The sequence below is a fragment of the Cyprinodon variegatus genome, unplaced genomic scaffold (assembly GCF_000732505.1).
Source record: "Cyprinodon variegatus isolate N-32 unplaced genomic scaffold, C_variegatus-1.0 Scaffold466, whole genome shotgun sequence".
Classification (NCBI taxonomy): Eukaryota; Metazoa; Chordata; class Actinopteri; order Cyprinodontiformes; family Cyprinodontidae; genus Cyprinodon; species Cyprinodon variegatus.
In genome coordinates, this window is record NW_015150919.1 from 489,795 (window position 1) to 505,315 (window position 15,521).

Below are 15,521 nucleotides of genomic sequence, written 5' to 3' on the forward strand. Positions count from 1 at the left end.
TATGCCAGGCCTGTAAGTGGCGCTGTCGTGCCAAAGCAAAAATAGGCGACGAAATGTTGGGCATGCACACTAATATTTATACATGGTTGCCCTGCGGGTCCATTTTCGTGGTTAAGTCAAATTCAGGTGCTGAACTATGTAGTCGATATTGCTCTGTTCTTCCTGGAGATATTCCAGAAGAAGAAGATTCTGTTGTAAGCCCGACAGCAGGGTGAGTAGCATGAGCAGCAACCATTCAACACAGTACGGCGCCATTGTTGTTGTGATACTGTGTCGCGCATGCGTGTTTAGAGGCGACGCTATGACGCATGCGTGTAAAAAAAAAATGCGGTTAGAGCGTTCTAGCTTGCAAAGTTGTTTTCTAAGTGTTTTTTTAATAAAAGAAAAATTTTGCACTATTATGCCCATATTAAACCAAACACTTGAGGTTAGTATTTAGCCAATAACCAATGAACTTACAGCTAGCTCTGTATTAAAATAGTACATGTAAATTCCTTAATTTAAGTAAAATCTAACACATTTTAGGAGTTGGTTTAATGTAATCCATTTCATGAACCTCTAAGTGGCACTTTAAGATTAGGCCACTCCCATCAGGTTAACAAGTATGCATGCTAATACCAGGTGTAAAGTTTAGACCATGTCGTTCAAACTGTTATTTACTTCCAAACCCAGAATGGGTGAAATAAACCATTTTCACCTTTTTAGTCTGTTTCTACTTTTTATCAGCTGCACTTTGTTTTAATTAAAAAAAGTAATAAAATATTGATGTGTATGTATTTTTAAATGCATAACTGCGGTTCCTTGATTAAATCAACAAAGAGAGAGGTATAAAAAACAACCAGGTATAAAATTCCATCACCATTTATTTCTTAAGGGTGCAAAATTAAATCTGAACCAGTCACTTAAAGTCCCATGTTTTCACTTAAAACACGTTTCAGTACAAAGCCAACTTTGCTGATAAGGTGTGAAAGCACTTCTGGATTGCACTGTTATTATGCAATAAGCTCCTCATACACACTGTGAGTGAGATACAAAGGTGTAAAGAGCGTGGGTGAAAAAAACAACAAAACAAACAAAATTACATGTGGCTTTTGTTTTTCATGGCAGGACTTGATGTGTCTGAAGCTGAAAACACAAATTATTTTTATGACTTGTGGTGTGTGAGAGGGCGTATCTTGGAAGAGCACTGTGCAAAGGTTTTAAACCCACCCCTAATTTCTCTATGTTATAAGAACATGATAAAAAAAAAGAAATGAGCTTCAGAAAGCCTTCAGAGAAAAATATAAAGATATAGGAGGTGGTTTAAATGCTAGGCACAGGACTTAATATCCATGCTTTGAGAACATCAAAAAGTGACCATTCACATGCTGTCTAATGAGGAACCTGTCTGTGTGTTCGCCCTCTACAACGTCTTTCTGTGTGTGTGTGTGAACATTTGTGGACTCCCATGCACTTTCTCATAAGCAACACAAACAATGCAGGCACTGAAACAGAGAGCTGAGAGTAACAGAGCCATGGCTTGTTCCCAACAGGCTCGTGGTCACCTTAGTGAGGCGCTGTCACTGATTCAGACATTGTTGCTGCTTTAACAATCAACTGATTAGCAAAATTAAAGCCCGTTTTTCTTTTGCAAGTCCTTCCGTTGAAGCATTTGTTACTTTTTTTTGTTTATTATTAATGCAATGTAAAGTTTATTGCAAACTTGGTGAGCAGAAGGGAGGCCGAGGCGGGGTTTGCGGTGTCGGGAGGAGGTGGAGGGAAGGGGGAAAAGTCAAAGAGCCCGCTGCTGTTTCACATGTGGAGGAGTCGGCCAGATAAGCGGAGGCTAGGTAGAGCAGTTTGGTTGGTTGGCGCACGGCTGAGGTGGGTTGCTGATGCATCTATCATCTGGCGTAGTGCTTGATGTAATCCTGAACCTTATTTCGAAAATCCTCCTGAGTGGAAAAGAGGGAAAGGCAAACAAGAGAGGTAAAGATAAGAGGACTGAACACAACTGAGTGAAAGTGGCAGAAAAATACGGTTAGCAATTTCGTTCTTAGGCAAGTCTAAATGAGAATGTCTAAAAAGTTTAGCCATTTCTTATTGCATCAGTTTGGTTAGTAACATCACTCACCTCAGTCTTTCTTATTGAGATTTTATGTGATTTACCATCAAAGTTTGTAAGTGGAAGAAAATTACCACTGGTTGTTAAATATGCTGAAAAAATGAGGCATTAGCAAACCATTTTGTGTAATATGTAATGTGCCGAAAAAATATTTTCCAAGATCATGTTTCATTTTTTTCTTTTTTACATTTTCTTAAAGCATATCAAATATTTTTGCCAGGCACTGTTTATAGTAACACACAAACAGTGAGCGACGAGATACAGTCCCAGGGTGAGGAGGGGTGATGTGACTCATGATGAAGTCACAAATTAGTCATATATATGTATAAAAATATCCACCATATGCCACTATACATTTTTAGTGAGTCATGTTACTTCTCTGGGAAGACACTGAGACTTTTCAGGGAAAAAAACTCAACAAAAATTTGTTTTCAGATTGTAGGATTTCTTTCAAAAAGCAAATTTTAAAACAGCTCACTTAGTGTACATGACACTTTTCTCCTGTAGTACATCAAAAATGCATTAGTTCTGGTTGAATCTCATTATTTTCTCTACATTTTCCAAAATTAGAAACTATGTTGTTCTTGAATCTGAATTGATTACTTTTAAGGCATTTGTTTGTTTTGTTGGCTTAAATACGTACTGCCAACGGGATAAAATTACATATTTATGACCCTATTGCCATCAAGGGATTCTAAAGAACTAAACTAAGCAATCCCAGGAGAAAACATGGTTGGTTTTTTCCCAAAGTTTGCCTCTGTGTGTGTTCACTCTCAGACTACAAACGCTGGACTGAATAAGAAAGTCTGGTGTGTCAAGTTGAAGAACATATTACTTTGACCAAACAAAGTAATTGCTAAAGATAGTAAGATTTGTAAGTTGTAAAGTTTGCACACCTTTAATATATAGAGAATATATCTTTTGACTTGCTGTCAGGTTAAAAGTTGAAGGACACTGCAGCACCCTCGCTGAGCATCACTATCAATTACAGTCAGTGAACGGTTACTGAACTTTATCGGCTCACTTCAAAGAGTTCTGAATTACACAGATTCACTGTGAACAGTTATATATTAGAAGTTTCAACTTCTATCAGTTTTAATCGTGGCTTAAAGCTTATAATAACCCCAAGTTATGTTTCACAAAAAATTAGGATGATACTTTAGACATTTGAAAATGTACATTTCCTTTTAATATAGAAATTATTGAATGCCCGACACAATAACTGGGAAGATCACTAGCAGCCACCAACACCCTTCACAATAGGTGCAAGACACAAGAAGTTATTGTTAAAGAAGTCAACTCTTCTTTGGTGGTAAAAAGCAGACTGAAAAAACAGGGCTAACTGCAGCCTTATGAGGGTGAACGAAATCTTCTTCAAGAGGAAACATCTTTTGGAAGATTAACAATGTGTGGACGGACATTCTTTGAAAACCACCGTGAGGAGAGGCATCCAGGACTTGGTTTATCTCTATCCCATTCCTTTAGTGATGTCCCATCTGAACCACACACACATTTAGCATTTTCTTTTGGAATTTAAGGCCCGAGAGTCTAAAAACAAGAAGAGGAGCCGAGTTCAGGATGCCTGACCTTAACCCGACAGAGAATGTGTGGAGAAATGCCAAAGAAAGACAAAAACACAGAACCAAGAATGCAGATGTACTGAAGGCCCCTATCAAAGCAGTCTGGACTTCCTTACAATCCACAGAGTGATTAACCCCACGCTATACAACACTGATGCAAGAACTCAAACTAAAGAACCGTAAATCATGTGTTTAGTGCATATACGATCAAAAGATTACAAAAGATCCTCGTCTCTGGATATCTTTTTTAATATGTTTGTTCAATATTTACATTTTCTGAGAAACTTTATTATGTGTTTAATTAGCTGTAAGCCATAATCATCAACATAAACAAAATAAAAAAACACTTAATTACCTCACTTTGTTTAATAGTAACTGGCCAAGCAAGCTCAGCAGAAATCCCAAAGTTTTTTCAGTCTTAAAGAAAAGCCAAACTAGGCAGTTAGAAAACCAATTACACTTATGCAACATCCGATTATTACCTAACCTTATCAGAGTTTATTAAAATCCATTTTCTCATTGTATTTCTGCTGTTCAGGAGAAGCATGATTAATAATCTGAATTTATAGCCCAGCCTTTATACTTGGGTATATATATATATATATATATATATATATATATATACCCACAAAAAAAAGGCCAACATTAATGAAATAATTCTCCTTCTTAATGTTTCATCTTCTTTATCGACACAAAGTTTATCCATTTGACCTACCAGTTAAATTTTCTGGAGGGAGATTTTTGCCGACCCTTTGCTGCTTATCTCTAGTCACACCACAGCTTGTTGTGTTTTCTGGATACTTCATTGGCTTTAGTTTCTTGTCTCTACCTTCCCTTCAACCAAATATTTGGAGAACCTTAGTGAGAATGCTTTACAGTCCGCACGTACGTCATCATGGATTGGGATCAAAGGGAGCACCAGGCATCCTTAATTTGAATTAGAGCAGCTCCCATGTTAAGTGTGGCCTTTTATGGAGAATATATAAGGGCCAACAAAGCCAAGCTAAACAGTTTGTTAGGCTGAAGGAAAAAACTGCACTAATCAACACTATCAAAGCATATTTTAGAGAGGTTACATGGCTTCAGTTGCAGCCATGACACTATTACCACGTAAATAGTGGTATTATTTCCAAATGATAAATTTTCTCTACTCATAATAAATCTTAATAAATACATTTTAAGTAAGCTTTTCTGTCAAATTCAACAATATTTCTGTGCCCTTTTCTCAGATCCACAGAGATAATCATGTCACAAGGAAAGTGGAGTTCACTACATCAGGTGAGAATGGTTCTAATGCTACGTATCTTTAAAACGGCTGTGGATTGTTCAAAGCTACCGTACTTGCATCGAATTCACAAAGGAGTTTTCTATTCAAACTTGTTCTCTCACCGACTAAACCACAGGATCTTTCTTTTATCAGTTCCTCCTTTCATAAATGAAAATATGTAATTCTAAATTCATTGCAGAAATTAAAATGCCCAACCTTACCCTAAGAATCATAACTAAATGTAAAGAATTGCTTTCATCCCTAGTTTGGTAAAGGAAATGAAGGAGATGAAAACACCCATATTTCCTACTTTTAGAAAAACCCTTCAACTTAAACCAAACGTCCAAAACTCTTTAGATGTGGGAGGAGATGATGCAGTTTGAAATAATTTCATTTATTTACATGTCTAATAAGCGCTCTCTGCATTATCAGTAACTTATCTTTTTCATCTGGGTGAAATTACCATTTGTCTTAAGGCAACATCCTCCCCCCCTCCATATAAAATGCAAAATAAAGTTTCCCAAAAGACTCAGATTTCTTCAGAGGCCTTCAGTGCCTGACTGTATAATGTGAAAATGCTGGAATAAAAACGATGCAACAGTGAGATACTGGGTTGGATGAGCAGCACCAAACCTTTGGAACTGCATATTATGTATTTCAGTATCAGCTAGCATATACGCCACCATCACCACAGTCAATTTCCCTCGTGAGTTTAAACTACAAATATCACAGTATGATAAAGAAGTTGTTACTGACTTTAAAATAAATGATATGTGTTTAATAAGCTTCACTGGAGGGGGGGCTGTTGTAGTTGAGTCAACTAAGGTTGAGAACAGAAACTATAGCTTCAAAGAAAGTGAGTTTTCTACATTATTTTTAGTAGACTGAGCCTTAGAACAGAGGCAATAATGAAGTGTCCCTCTCATTTAACATCAGGTCTTAACAGGCTCCCAATCTGTAATCCGGCCCTAAATGAACCCCTGCTTTTATTGTAAGATACAGGGAGTAGCTTTGCTTCGGTGTGACTTTGCTAACAGGCACACATGCTCCTATACTATTGCTTCTCTGTTTGCAGATTCTCCCTGCTGGGAAAAGTAGGTATAAAAAGAAGATACTACTTTAAAAATGTGCATGGTAGAAAAGTTATATCTGGCTGAGAATAAATCAGAAGACCCCTGCATTTACATTTACAACTTAAAATGACTAGAAGCAAACATAAATTGAAGAGATTAGGTAAACATGTTTAGACCATCATTACTCAGAATACTGCATGAGGTTTGCCCCTTTTAAACCCCAAATTTATATTTGTGTGTTCCTGACTGTTAAAGGGAAATTGGACACCATGGTGAGATCAAAAGAGCTGTTTGAGGTTTCAAAAAGAAGAGCGTAGTGGCTTATAATTCTGATAAAACATTTAAAAAGGTCTCACAGATTAAAAGCAAATATTCCACAGTGCAGAAAATAGTTGAGTACATTAATAAAAGAAAAAAACAAAACAAACAAACACTGACATGGCTGGATTTGACCATCCAGACTGGGTTATCTGAGAGCAGACTATAAGAACCATAAAATCTTATCACATTTAATTGAAAGGCTCTTGCTGGTGTTTGTAAATCAAGTGCCTAGTTGAAGAATCAAAAAGATCCAGCACAACTTAAAATTCCATGGGGGTGTATAATGGAAGAAACTTTTGCTATCCAAGAAAAAAAATGAAGGTCAGATTAAAGATTGTAATAGAGATGGTTGACAAAGACGAAAACTTTTGCAGGAAAGTTTTTCAAAAGATTACTCCAAAAATGCATTCTTTGAACAGCAGGGCATTAGACTTGCATGAGCTAAATAAGAGCATTCCAAGAAAAGAAGCTAATGCTAACCATAGAGCATAGAGGTGGAAGTGTTATGCTTCAGGATACTTTAATTCTTCTGAATCTGGACTCCATGAATTTTACCATGTATTAAAATGATGCTGGAGAAATATATGAGGAAAAATGTGCGTGAATGACTGAATGTAGTGTAAAGCGCTTTGGTCAAGTCTCCTGACTTGAAAAAAGGCGCAATATAAATACAGGGCATTAACCATTTACCAATATGTAAAACATAAAGCTGAAGCAGTGATGGACCCTGCACCATGAAACTATTCCAGAACACGCTAAAAAAAAAATAAAAATCTGAAAAATGTTTATCTGATCATGACATTTTGCGCATTTGAACAAAACAGCCATGGATGTTTTTGTGGTAGGTAATGCCATGAGGGCAGGGGCCAGCAATCTTCACACCGCTAAGAGCCTGGGAAGTAATACTTTTCCTTAAAAGGAGTGTAAAAGTTGCTTAATAAATTAGTATTTCTTACATTATGTGATTTGTCAAAATGCTGTGCATACATTTAATGAAAACACCTAAGCTGTGTCATATTTTCCTCAGGAAGATCTTAAATTATTGTTGAAATCTTACGCCTAATGACTAAAACTAATGTAATTTTTGTTGTATAACTCATATTAAATATCTCTCATTCTCCAGGGTTTTAATCAAACGACAATAGTTTAGACATTTTAATCTCCACATTTATTCTAAAAATATTCTGGGCATTGGTTTATTTCAAAGCTCATTCAGTGGCTCTTGTATGCAACAAATCCTAAAGTTAGTTCATCAATGCAGATGGTTAGCCTGATAAACCAGACTAAATGTGAGAATAAATGTTTAATTTAGTCTGGCCCCGATGAATGAGACATCGGAAGATTGTTGATGAGAACAACCCGTTGTCTTTCAAACCATGTCTGTACCTATTGGCCAACGCTCTGACCAATGAGTGCAACTGACTGTGACGCAGTAAGCACGACAGAAAGCTGGTGGGGGAGTGTAAACAAACAGCCTGTCGGAAAAACGGCGAATACGTCCTTCTTAAAACTAAATGAGCGTAGCGCCTCTTCCTGACCATGTTTCAACGAAAACCCCAAGTCTAATCCTTTCAAAACTGATTCCGAAGCTGAGTCAAACGAGAACTGTTCAATAGTTGTTCCCATCTTCCTTGTTGTGCTTTCTCCAGCGTTGCGCAGCTTTGCCATCACCCCTTCAAAACCCCACCCGCTTTGCATCCTCAAATTCAAAACAAATCTCTGCGTTGTGGGTGGGGCTAGTTTAGCAGGCTAGCAGATGGTAACAGAATTATAGGGAGAAATCAGAGAGGTAAATAAGTAACTTATAGTATAAATATGCCTAGAAAAGTTTTACATATAGGAAGTTTAAAGGTTTCCATTTAATTTCTGAATGTTTTCTGCAAAAAACTAGATTCAGCTTCAGTTTGAAGCATCATCGTACCAGTCTCTAACCATCCCTTCTTGTCGTTTTTTATACTTGCTATCCCCATTTACTCATCCATCACCCCAGGGGTCTTAGCCATTAAATACTGCTTTTTCTCTGTGCTGTGCTGTTCTCCAACAGGGATTTTCACATTTAAGAGTGCAGCACTGACATCAATGCCCTGATTCATGCATCACTTCCAGTAGCCAGTTAGTCACGAAGGCAGAGCTGGGCTTTAGAGTGGTCACTGGGGTACAAGGGAGAAACGGAGAACGTGAGCCTTAACATGATGATGAGGGGAAAGAGCAACATGCAGAGTTAAAAATGATGTGTGGAAATGTGGATGGAAATGCTGGAAGCCTGCCAGTGACAAAAACTCCAGCTGTTTAAGAACCTATCCACAGAGGAGACATTTCTGCTGAGAGTTAGTAATTCAACAGACAATATTCTATTAGCCCAAAACTATGAGGAATATATAGGGTTTGTGGCTATTATAGTTTATGACAAATGGTGGAAGTGCTCTGACTGAGAAGAAACCTTTTTTAACCTGCTGAATCTTTCTGTTCTTTGGGTTTGTAAAGGGAAAAATAAATCAAAAAAACAAAACCATAAAGCACATGAATCCGTATAATTAAGGTTTTCAAGGTTAGGATCCATAAAAAACAGCTACAAGGCTTCAAAGTGTTGAAAAACAAAGAGCACCACACATAGAGATACATTGGAGACATTTTGTTTTCTCGCAGTGAAAGAATAAATAACATTTTTGAATCCCAAGTCACCCATTGCCCCTCATCTACATTTAACATGTAGAAAATTCCAAGAATATAGTTTTTATTAAATTTTCATAAAAGATAACAAAGCAGAAAAAAATGTGAAAAAATTTGATTCTCATCGTTGTCATTTATCCTCATATTACAGTATTACAATTTGTAGCACTGATGCCTGCAGCAAGAAGGTTCTGGGTTCTATTCCCTGTTCATATGTAGGTTCTCGCCAGGTACTCTGGCTTCCTCCCAAAGCCCAAAAACATGACTGTTAGGTTAATTGGCAAATCTAATGAATATACACCATTTAAAAAGCATTTTAACTTTCACATAGGAAGCTGACTTTGCACATGTTCTTTAGAAATATTAAACCATTATAATGTAACACCTGGAATAAGGATGACAGGATTATAACTTTCACTTCAGTTAAGGGGTTTTTATTCTGCTTTAATTACCTATCGAATAAATGTATAAAAAAAAAAATAAAAAATAAAAACTTAAGAATGAAAAATGTAACCTGGAAATAAACATTTTAAAAGATTTTTACATTTTTGAATTTTTGCAAGAGGTTTCAGTTGATTTGACAAACAACTCATGCAAGCAGCTGCACCTGATCAGATGGTGATGTCATTTTTTCTCTGGTATTTTAAGAACCAAGGTAATCTTTAACAACCAACAATTTTAAAGTATTTATTCTTATCTGCTTAAAGCTACAGTGTGTAATAATTACAGGGATATACAGTCAGAAATGTAATATATTATACATAACTATGTTATTTATCATCATCTACGAGCTCAGCCTCTTAACCTTAATATTTGCGTTGCCTTAGAATTCGTTATTTATAATTACATAGGAGCGGGTCTCGCAGCCATGGAGGCAGACATCTTTGCGCTACGGCAGCGCAGAGCCAACAAACTAGCGATTGCGAGATCGCCAAAACGTCACAACGATGTAGAAAAAATAACGGGTATATTTATTATCTTAAGTCTACATGAAAACTAAACCCTACACAGACTAATAAAATACTATCTGTAAAATTATCTATGTAAACAAACCTCATCACTTGAGAAGGTAGGTGATGCGGACGTCGTGGAAGACATTTTGTCCCGTAACGCTCGCCGTACTGTTGGGTGGGAGAAGCGGTGGGGGGGAGATGTTCATGTTGCTGCAGTCTGCAGTCTGACCACTAGATGTCGCTAAAAGTTACACACTGTAGCTTTAAAGTTCATGATAATGAGGTTATTGTATTATTTGTACTGCTATTTTTATTCTTTGATTTTCAATAAAAGGTATTTTACATAAAAAAACGATAATCTGACTTTAAAATAACTTTTCAATAAAGTTGAAGTGGTCACCACTGAGCCATTCTTTAAACCAACAAAATTAGCTTTTTGTGATGAAATTTTTTCCGCCACAAACAGAACTTTAAATTTGGCACTAGTATAATTGGGAAGATGAAGGGACGACATATGTTGACAATAATAGATGCTATGTATGTATAAATCCTGCATTTTTTTTTTATCAGTGGAACTGCTTGAAAAACTTAAGACATTTTCAATTCGGCTGTTCCTTGAAAGCTTTTCTAAATCTTTGTTTATGGCAGACACCAAAAAAGCAAAATCATATTAAGCAATCTTTTTCTTCTCTGTCGTAAGGGAAAACTGTTCAGGGTGAGCTGACGGCACCGAGGAATCGAAAATGTCAAACATTTTGCTCGCTCCTGACATAATTAGGCCTTCTTACATACATGCAGGTACTGGTTGAGATAAGAACATGACAGAATAAACACATGTCCCTAAGCAGACCCCATTATTGATATCACATAAGCAACACATTCGCCTTTGTTTCTAAAAATTCACGCTGTAAAAAGAGGCAGAGAAACAAATGAGTCACATTTGTACAGCTGATCATTAGGTGAACAATGCGCCATTTTCTCCAAACAATTTTCCTAATAAAAGAAAGTTCATTCTCTCCCTCTCTAGTGTTATGTCCAAGCATTTACAATTAATATTACATAAAATTGCATTCAAAATAAAACTTATGGTTGCAAGTTATCATTTTGCAAATAGGATAAAAAAAAAACAACTCAAGCTCACAGGACTATGAAGCACATGAAAATATGAGATAGAGGAGATATTTAAATATAGAATAAAAGATAGAAAGGGTGATTGTTAAATTTTTTCATCTAACCAAACTTTGTGTTATAACTCTAGTAGATATCAGAACTTCAGGGAAACATGACGTCCATTAATTCCATTTTACTTTTATCGCATCTTTTACTGAAAGGTCACCAAAAATGAGTGCTTCAACAACATTATTTAAAATATCTCCCAAAGAAATAAAATTCCTTTGTTAAAAAATAGCTATTTTTATTCATTCGGTTTTATTTAGCTACCATTAGCCCCATTTACACTACCCTTGAAAAACGGATCCATGCCGAGACCGGTCCGAGCTCGGATCAGTTAACCAGGCCGAGCTCGGTTCTGAAGACCATTTACACATCACGCTATCTCGGTTCCTCAACTCCTCACCTTCTAGTGGCTATCTGCGGTATTACTGCTAGTATTAAAGGAGGAAATCAAGCAGTTGGTGGTGGTAATGCACCAAAAGTTGTTTGCTAACCACCATAAAACACAAGAAGAAGAAGACAAAGAAGGAGGGAATCAAGCAAATCAAAATGGTGGCGCCTGTCACATTCAGAAAGTTATGCTTGATTATTATTGCTGTACTTCGGTGTTATTATTTAAAATGTTGCGTGGAGAAGATTTCGATTGTTGTTTATAGTTGAAGAAGAAGTTGTTGGTCTTCTTCTGTTTCTGGAGGGGCATTACTGCCAACTACTGGAATGGAGTGTGAATCGTGATGTGCAGCCAGACGTAGATGACGCGTTCTGCTCATGCGCTATTGTTATCAGAGAACCGAGCCATGGGAAAAACCGAGCCGAGCCCACCTCTGGAACTGGTCTGCAGTTAGCGTGGTTCGATTGTGTCTAGGTGGGTTCAGATCAGTTTGCTTTCCTTTTTATCACGATAATTTATCTCAGTTACTGAGCTCGGACCGGTCTCAGCATGGTTTTTCAAGGGTAGTGTAAAATGGGGTAATTGTCTCATTCCAGAAATTACAGGCTACACAAAGTAGTAGTAATTTCCCTTCAGTATCGACCCTATTGGCCCAGTCCGGGTCACCTTAACTCTACTCTTTATTACAAGTATCACCGAAATGTGGGCGGGTCGTCATAGCAAGGCACACTCTGTCTGTATGTGACACAGACATCAGGAAACAACAGGGGATTTTCTGTATAGCAAAGCTTTTAGTCAGACTTGTAGTGAAAGATGAAAACCAAAGAAGGCTTCAGGTGGCAAGATGAAGCACTCTGAATAAGTATAGGCAAAATCACTGAGCAGTATCAAACTGAAGGATGCAATCTGTGACACACTTTCTCAGACAAAGAGTTTTCTGTATTTTCATGACTATGAACATTGTAGACTGACACTGAAGGCATCAAAACTATTAATTACTACATGTGGAATTATATACTTAACACAAAAGTGTGAAACAACTGAAAATATGTCTTATATTCTATGTTCTTCAAACTAGCCACCTTTTGCTTTGATTACTGCTTCACACACTCTTGGCATTCTGTGCATCATCTGTGCAATATTAGTGGTTGGTCCTCATGGCAGAGCAAAGGGAGTGCTCAATTCAGATGGTCTGCAATATATTTCCATGGCATAAAAAAATCAGCTGAAGTATAACCAGAGGTTACTGAGTTACAAACAAAAACTACACTTCTGTGAAACAAACTTTCTTTGTGTTTAAACAATGAGACAAAGCAGGATCAACTTGGGCTACCTTTTGCACCCTAATGACAGACTTTTACAAGCCTACTGAGATTTTCTGGCAGACAGAAAGCAGATAAAAACAACAGAGCACCAATAAGGGTGAAGTGAACGGATTGTTGTGTCAGCATTATTGACAGGACTAAATCTTGTTAAAAAAGATCAAACCTCAAAAGATACCTGATGAAGACAGAGGATGTGAATGAGATAAATGCAGTAAGTGATCAATGTAATAGGTCAAAATGTACAAGTTATTATATAAAGAGAGAGTAAACTGTGGTGCTAAGGCAGTTACAAACCCCCCAAGGTGTTATATTTACACAGGCAGTCAATATCACTTTAGGGCAAAATGCTTGTCCTGTCTTTGTGTTGCTTTAACCAATGTGTTCTTCCTATAATGGTGAGTACAGTATGAGCTCCCTTGGAGTTCAGCTTTTTTTGGGTCATTTTGGTATAAATATTACAGCTGTAGATATTAATAAGCTATTTTATGTTCACTACATCTCCAACTGGTCATTTAGATGTTTTTGAAAACTTGCTCAATTTATTGTCACTTTAAAATACTAAGGATCTGATCTTGAACAGGTTGCCCATCTTAAAACACATCCAACAGGTTTAACATGAAGCACAATAATGGGCCAAAAAATATGTAAGATCATAGAAAAAAAACATGCAAGCAACAAGCAGAGTAGATTGTGAAGGATTTGTAATTCCTCTAACAGCAGACAGAACAATCTTTTCAAAAGCACTAAGAGCACAAATTATTAACAGTATTATACTAAAAAATGAGAGCTGTATCACAGTTAGCGTCTTCTTTATTGAAACAAATAAACAAATAATCTGCTAGTAAGTCAGAATGACATATCGTGTTTTTTAAGGGGAGTTTTTCATCTCTGCACAACTGAAATAATAAATATCTCAAATATTTTATATGTCTTTTTATCAGAAACCTAAATGGTTCCTTTTTTATTATGTTTTATAAATAAGTTTGATAATATGCAAGACCATGTTTTTTGTTTATAGTCAATATTTAATGCAACTGGTACAATAAATGCCTAAAATAATGTACTATTTTTTTCTTAAATCAGCATATTATAAAAAAAAAAAAAAAAAACATATTTACCCCATCACGCTATGGAGAGAAAATTTGAGCTTATCAGTTCATCCTTAGACAACCTTTATGATCAATCAGTTATAATTAACTGAATCATTTTAAAACTTAACAATTAACCAGTTAACAAGACAGAACTGCTCCTGCATCTTTAACACAGGCTTCCTATTAAGTACAAAATTGATCCATTTGCTTTTAGAGCTTTGCATAATTTATCATCTAAATTAAGGGTTCCAACTGTTGTCCTTGAGGGCCACTGTCCTGCATGTTGTTCATTTGTCCCTGGATTTTCCATCCACTTTCAATAGATAGCTGATAAAAAAGCTTTTCCTGAACTGAAATAGTCTGTATCAAGTGTATTAAAGAGAAGAAACATTTAAAACTTAAGGACTAACTATGGATAACCCAGATCTAAACATTATATATTATATAGATTATATATTAAATATTTCATTCCTAAAGCTCATAGAACATTTGAGCAGTTTCTTTTAATCATCCCCTGCTCTACATGAGATAGTGCCTTTATGCTAGTAGCCCCAAAGTTGTGGAACAGCCTCCCACTGGCTGTCAGGTGGCCATCATCTGCCAACGTTCTTTTCCTTGTCCCTTTTGTTTGCTTAAAAACACATTTGTTCTTATTGATTGATCATTGCTTATAAGATATCTGCCTTTTTAAATGATTTGTACAACATTTTGGGTATTTTTTTTTTTCAAATTCAAGTGTCTTCTTTTCAACTTTGTTTTTAATATCCTTGATAGAAAAGGTATACCTTTATTTTATAAATATTAGATAAACAATAAAGTGTTGCTGCCTCATACTGAGCTGATGCTGACAAGGTTGGTATACCAAAGTAAGTTGAAAGGATGGATGATGTAATATAAAGCATGACTTTCATGCAAACAGACCAACACAAAGAGCTCCACATGGCTGTCATGGTGAAGGAGCTTTTCTTCTGTTAAATTTGAACAAATATGAGAAAATGAGCTGCTTTTAATTGGATAGATAAAAAAAGAACAAAGAGTTTGGGTTGTGAGCGATGGTGAGGATCTAAAGGTGTTTGTGGATAAATGCAGTGCTGATGTGAAAATAAAAGCTCCCTGCTCGTTTGGTTTTTTTGACAGTTAACTTCCATTTTATTGTGTACCTAGATTCTTGGATCAAATCAGTTCTACCGTCTTGTAAATGTTCACTTCTGACACACAGCACTATTAACGCCACTCCGCTTGCATAATCTTCGCTTTGGACCATTAACTCGATTACTTTAACTCACCTATTTTAAACAACACTCTTTCTTGCAGATTTAATGACCCTCCTATTTAGTTTTTTATTCACACATCTGCTCCCTCTTGCCTCTACTGTTCCCTTCTCTGAAGGGGAAAACCTCCACCTCTCCACTCTCTCTACCAAATAATCTCTTTTCCTATTAAAAAGCAAAATGCAGAGCAAAGGCAGGTATATTCAGAGCATAGCCCTCTTCTTCTGGTGAATATGCCAAGTGCTTAAGAGTAAATCTCTATTGTGTGTATTATATTGACTGGTCTTGAGGCTTATGTGTGG

General features: G+C 36.5%; 1 protein-coding gene across 1 annotated transcript in view; it reads right to left on the reverse strand.

Annotated features, from left to right (window-relative positions):
- Positions 1 to 857: 857 nt before the first annotated feature.
- ube2f (ubiquitin conjugating enzyme E2F (putative)) overlaps positions 858 to 15,521 on the reverse strand; it is a 52,750-nt gene continuing 38,086 nt past the window's right edge. The window contains exon 10 of the mRNA XM_015389570.1: positions 858 to 1,934. Coding sequence (XP_015245056.1) covers positions 1,884 to 1,934 — 51 coding nt within the window. The 3' untranslated portion in view covers positions 858 to 1,883. The remainder of the gene's footprint in view (positions 1,935 to 15,521) is intronic.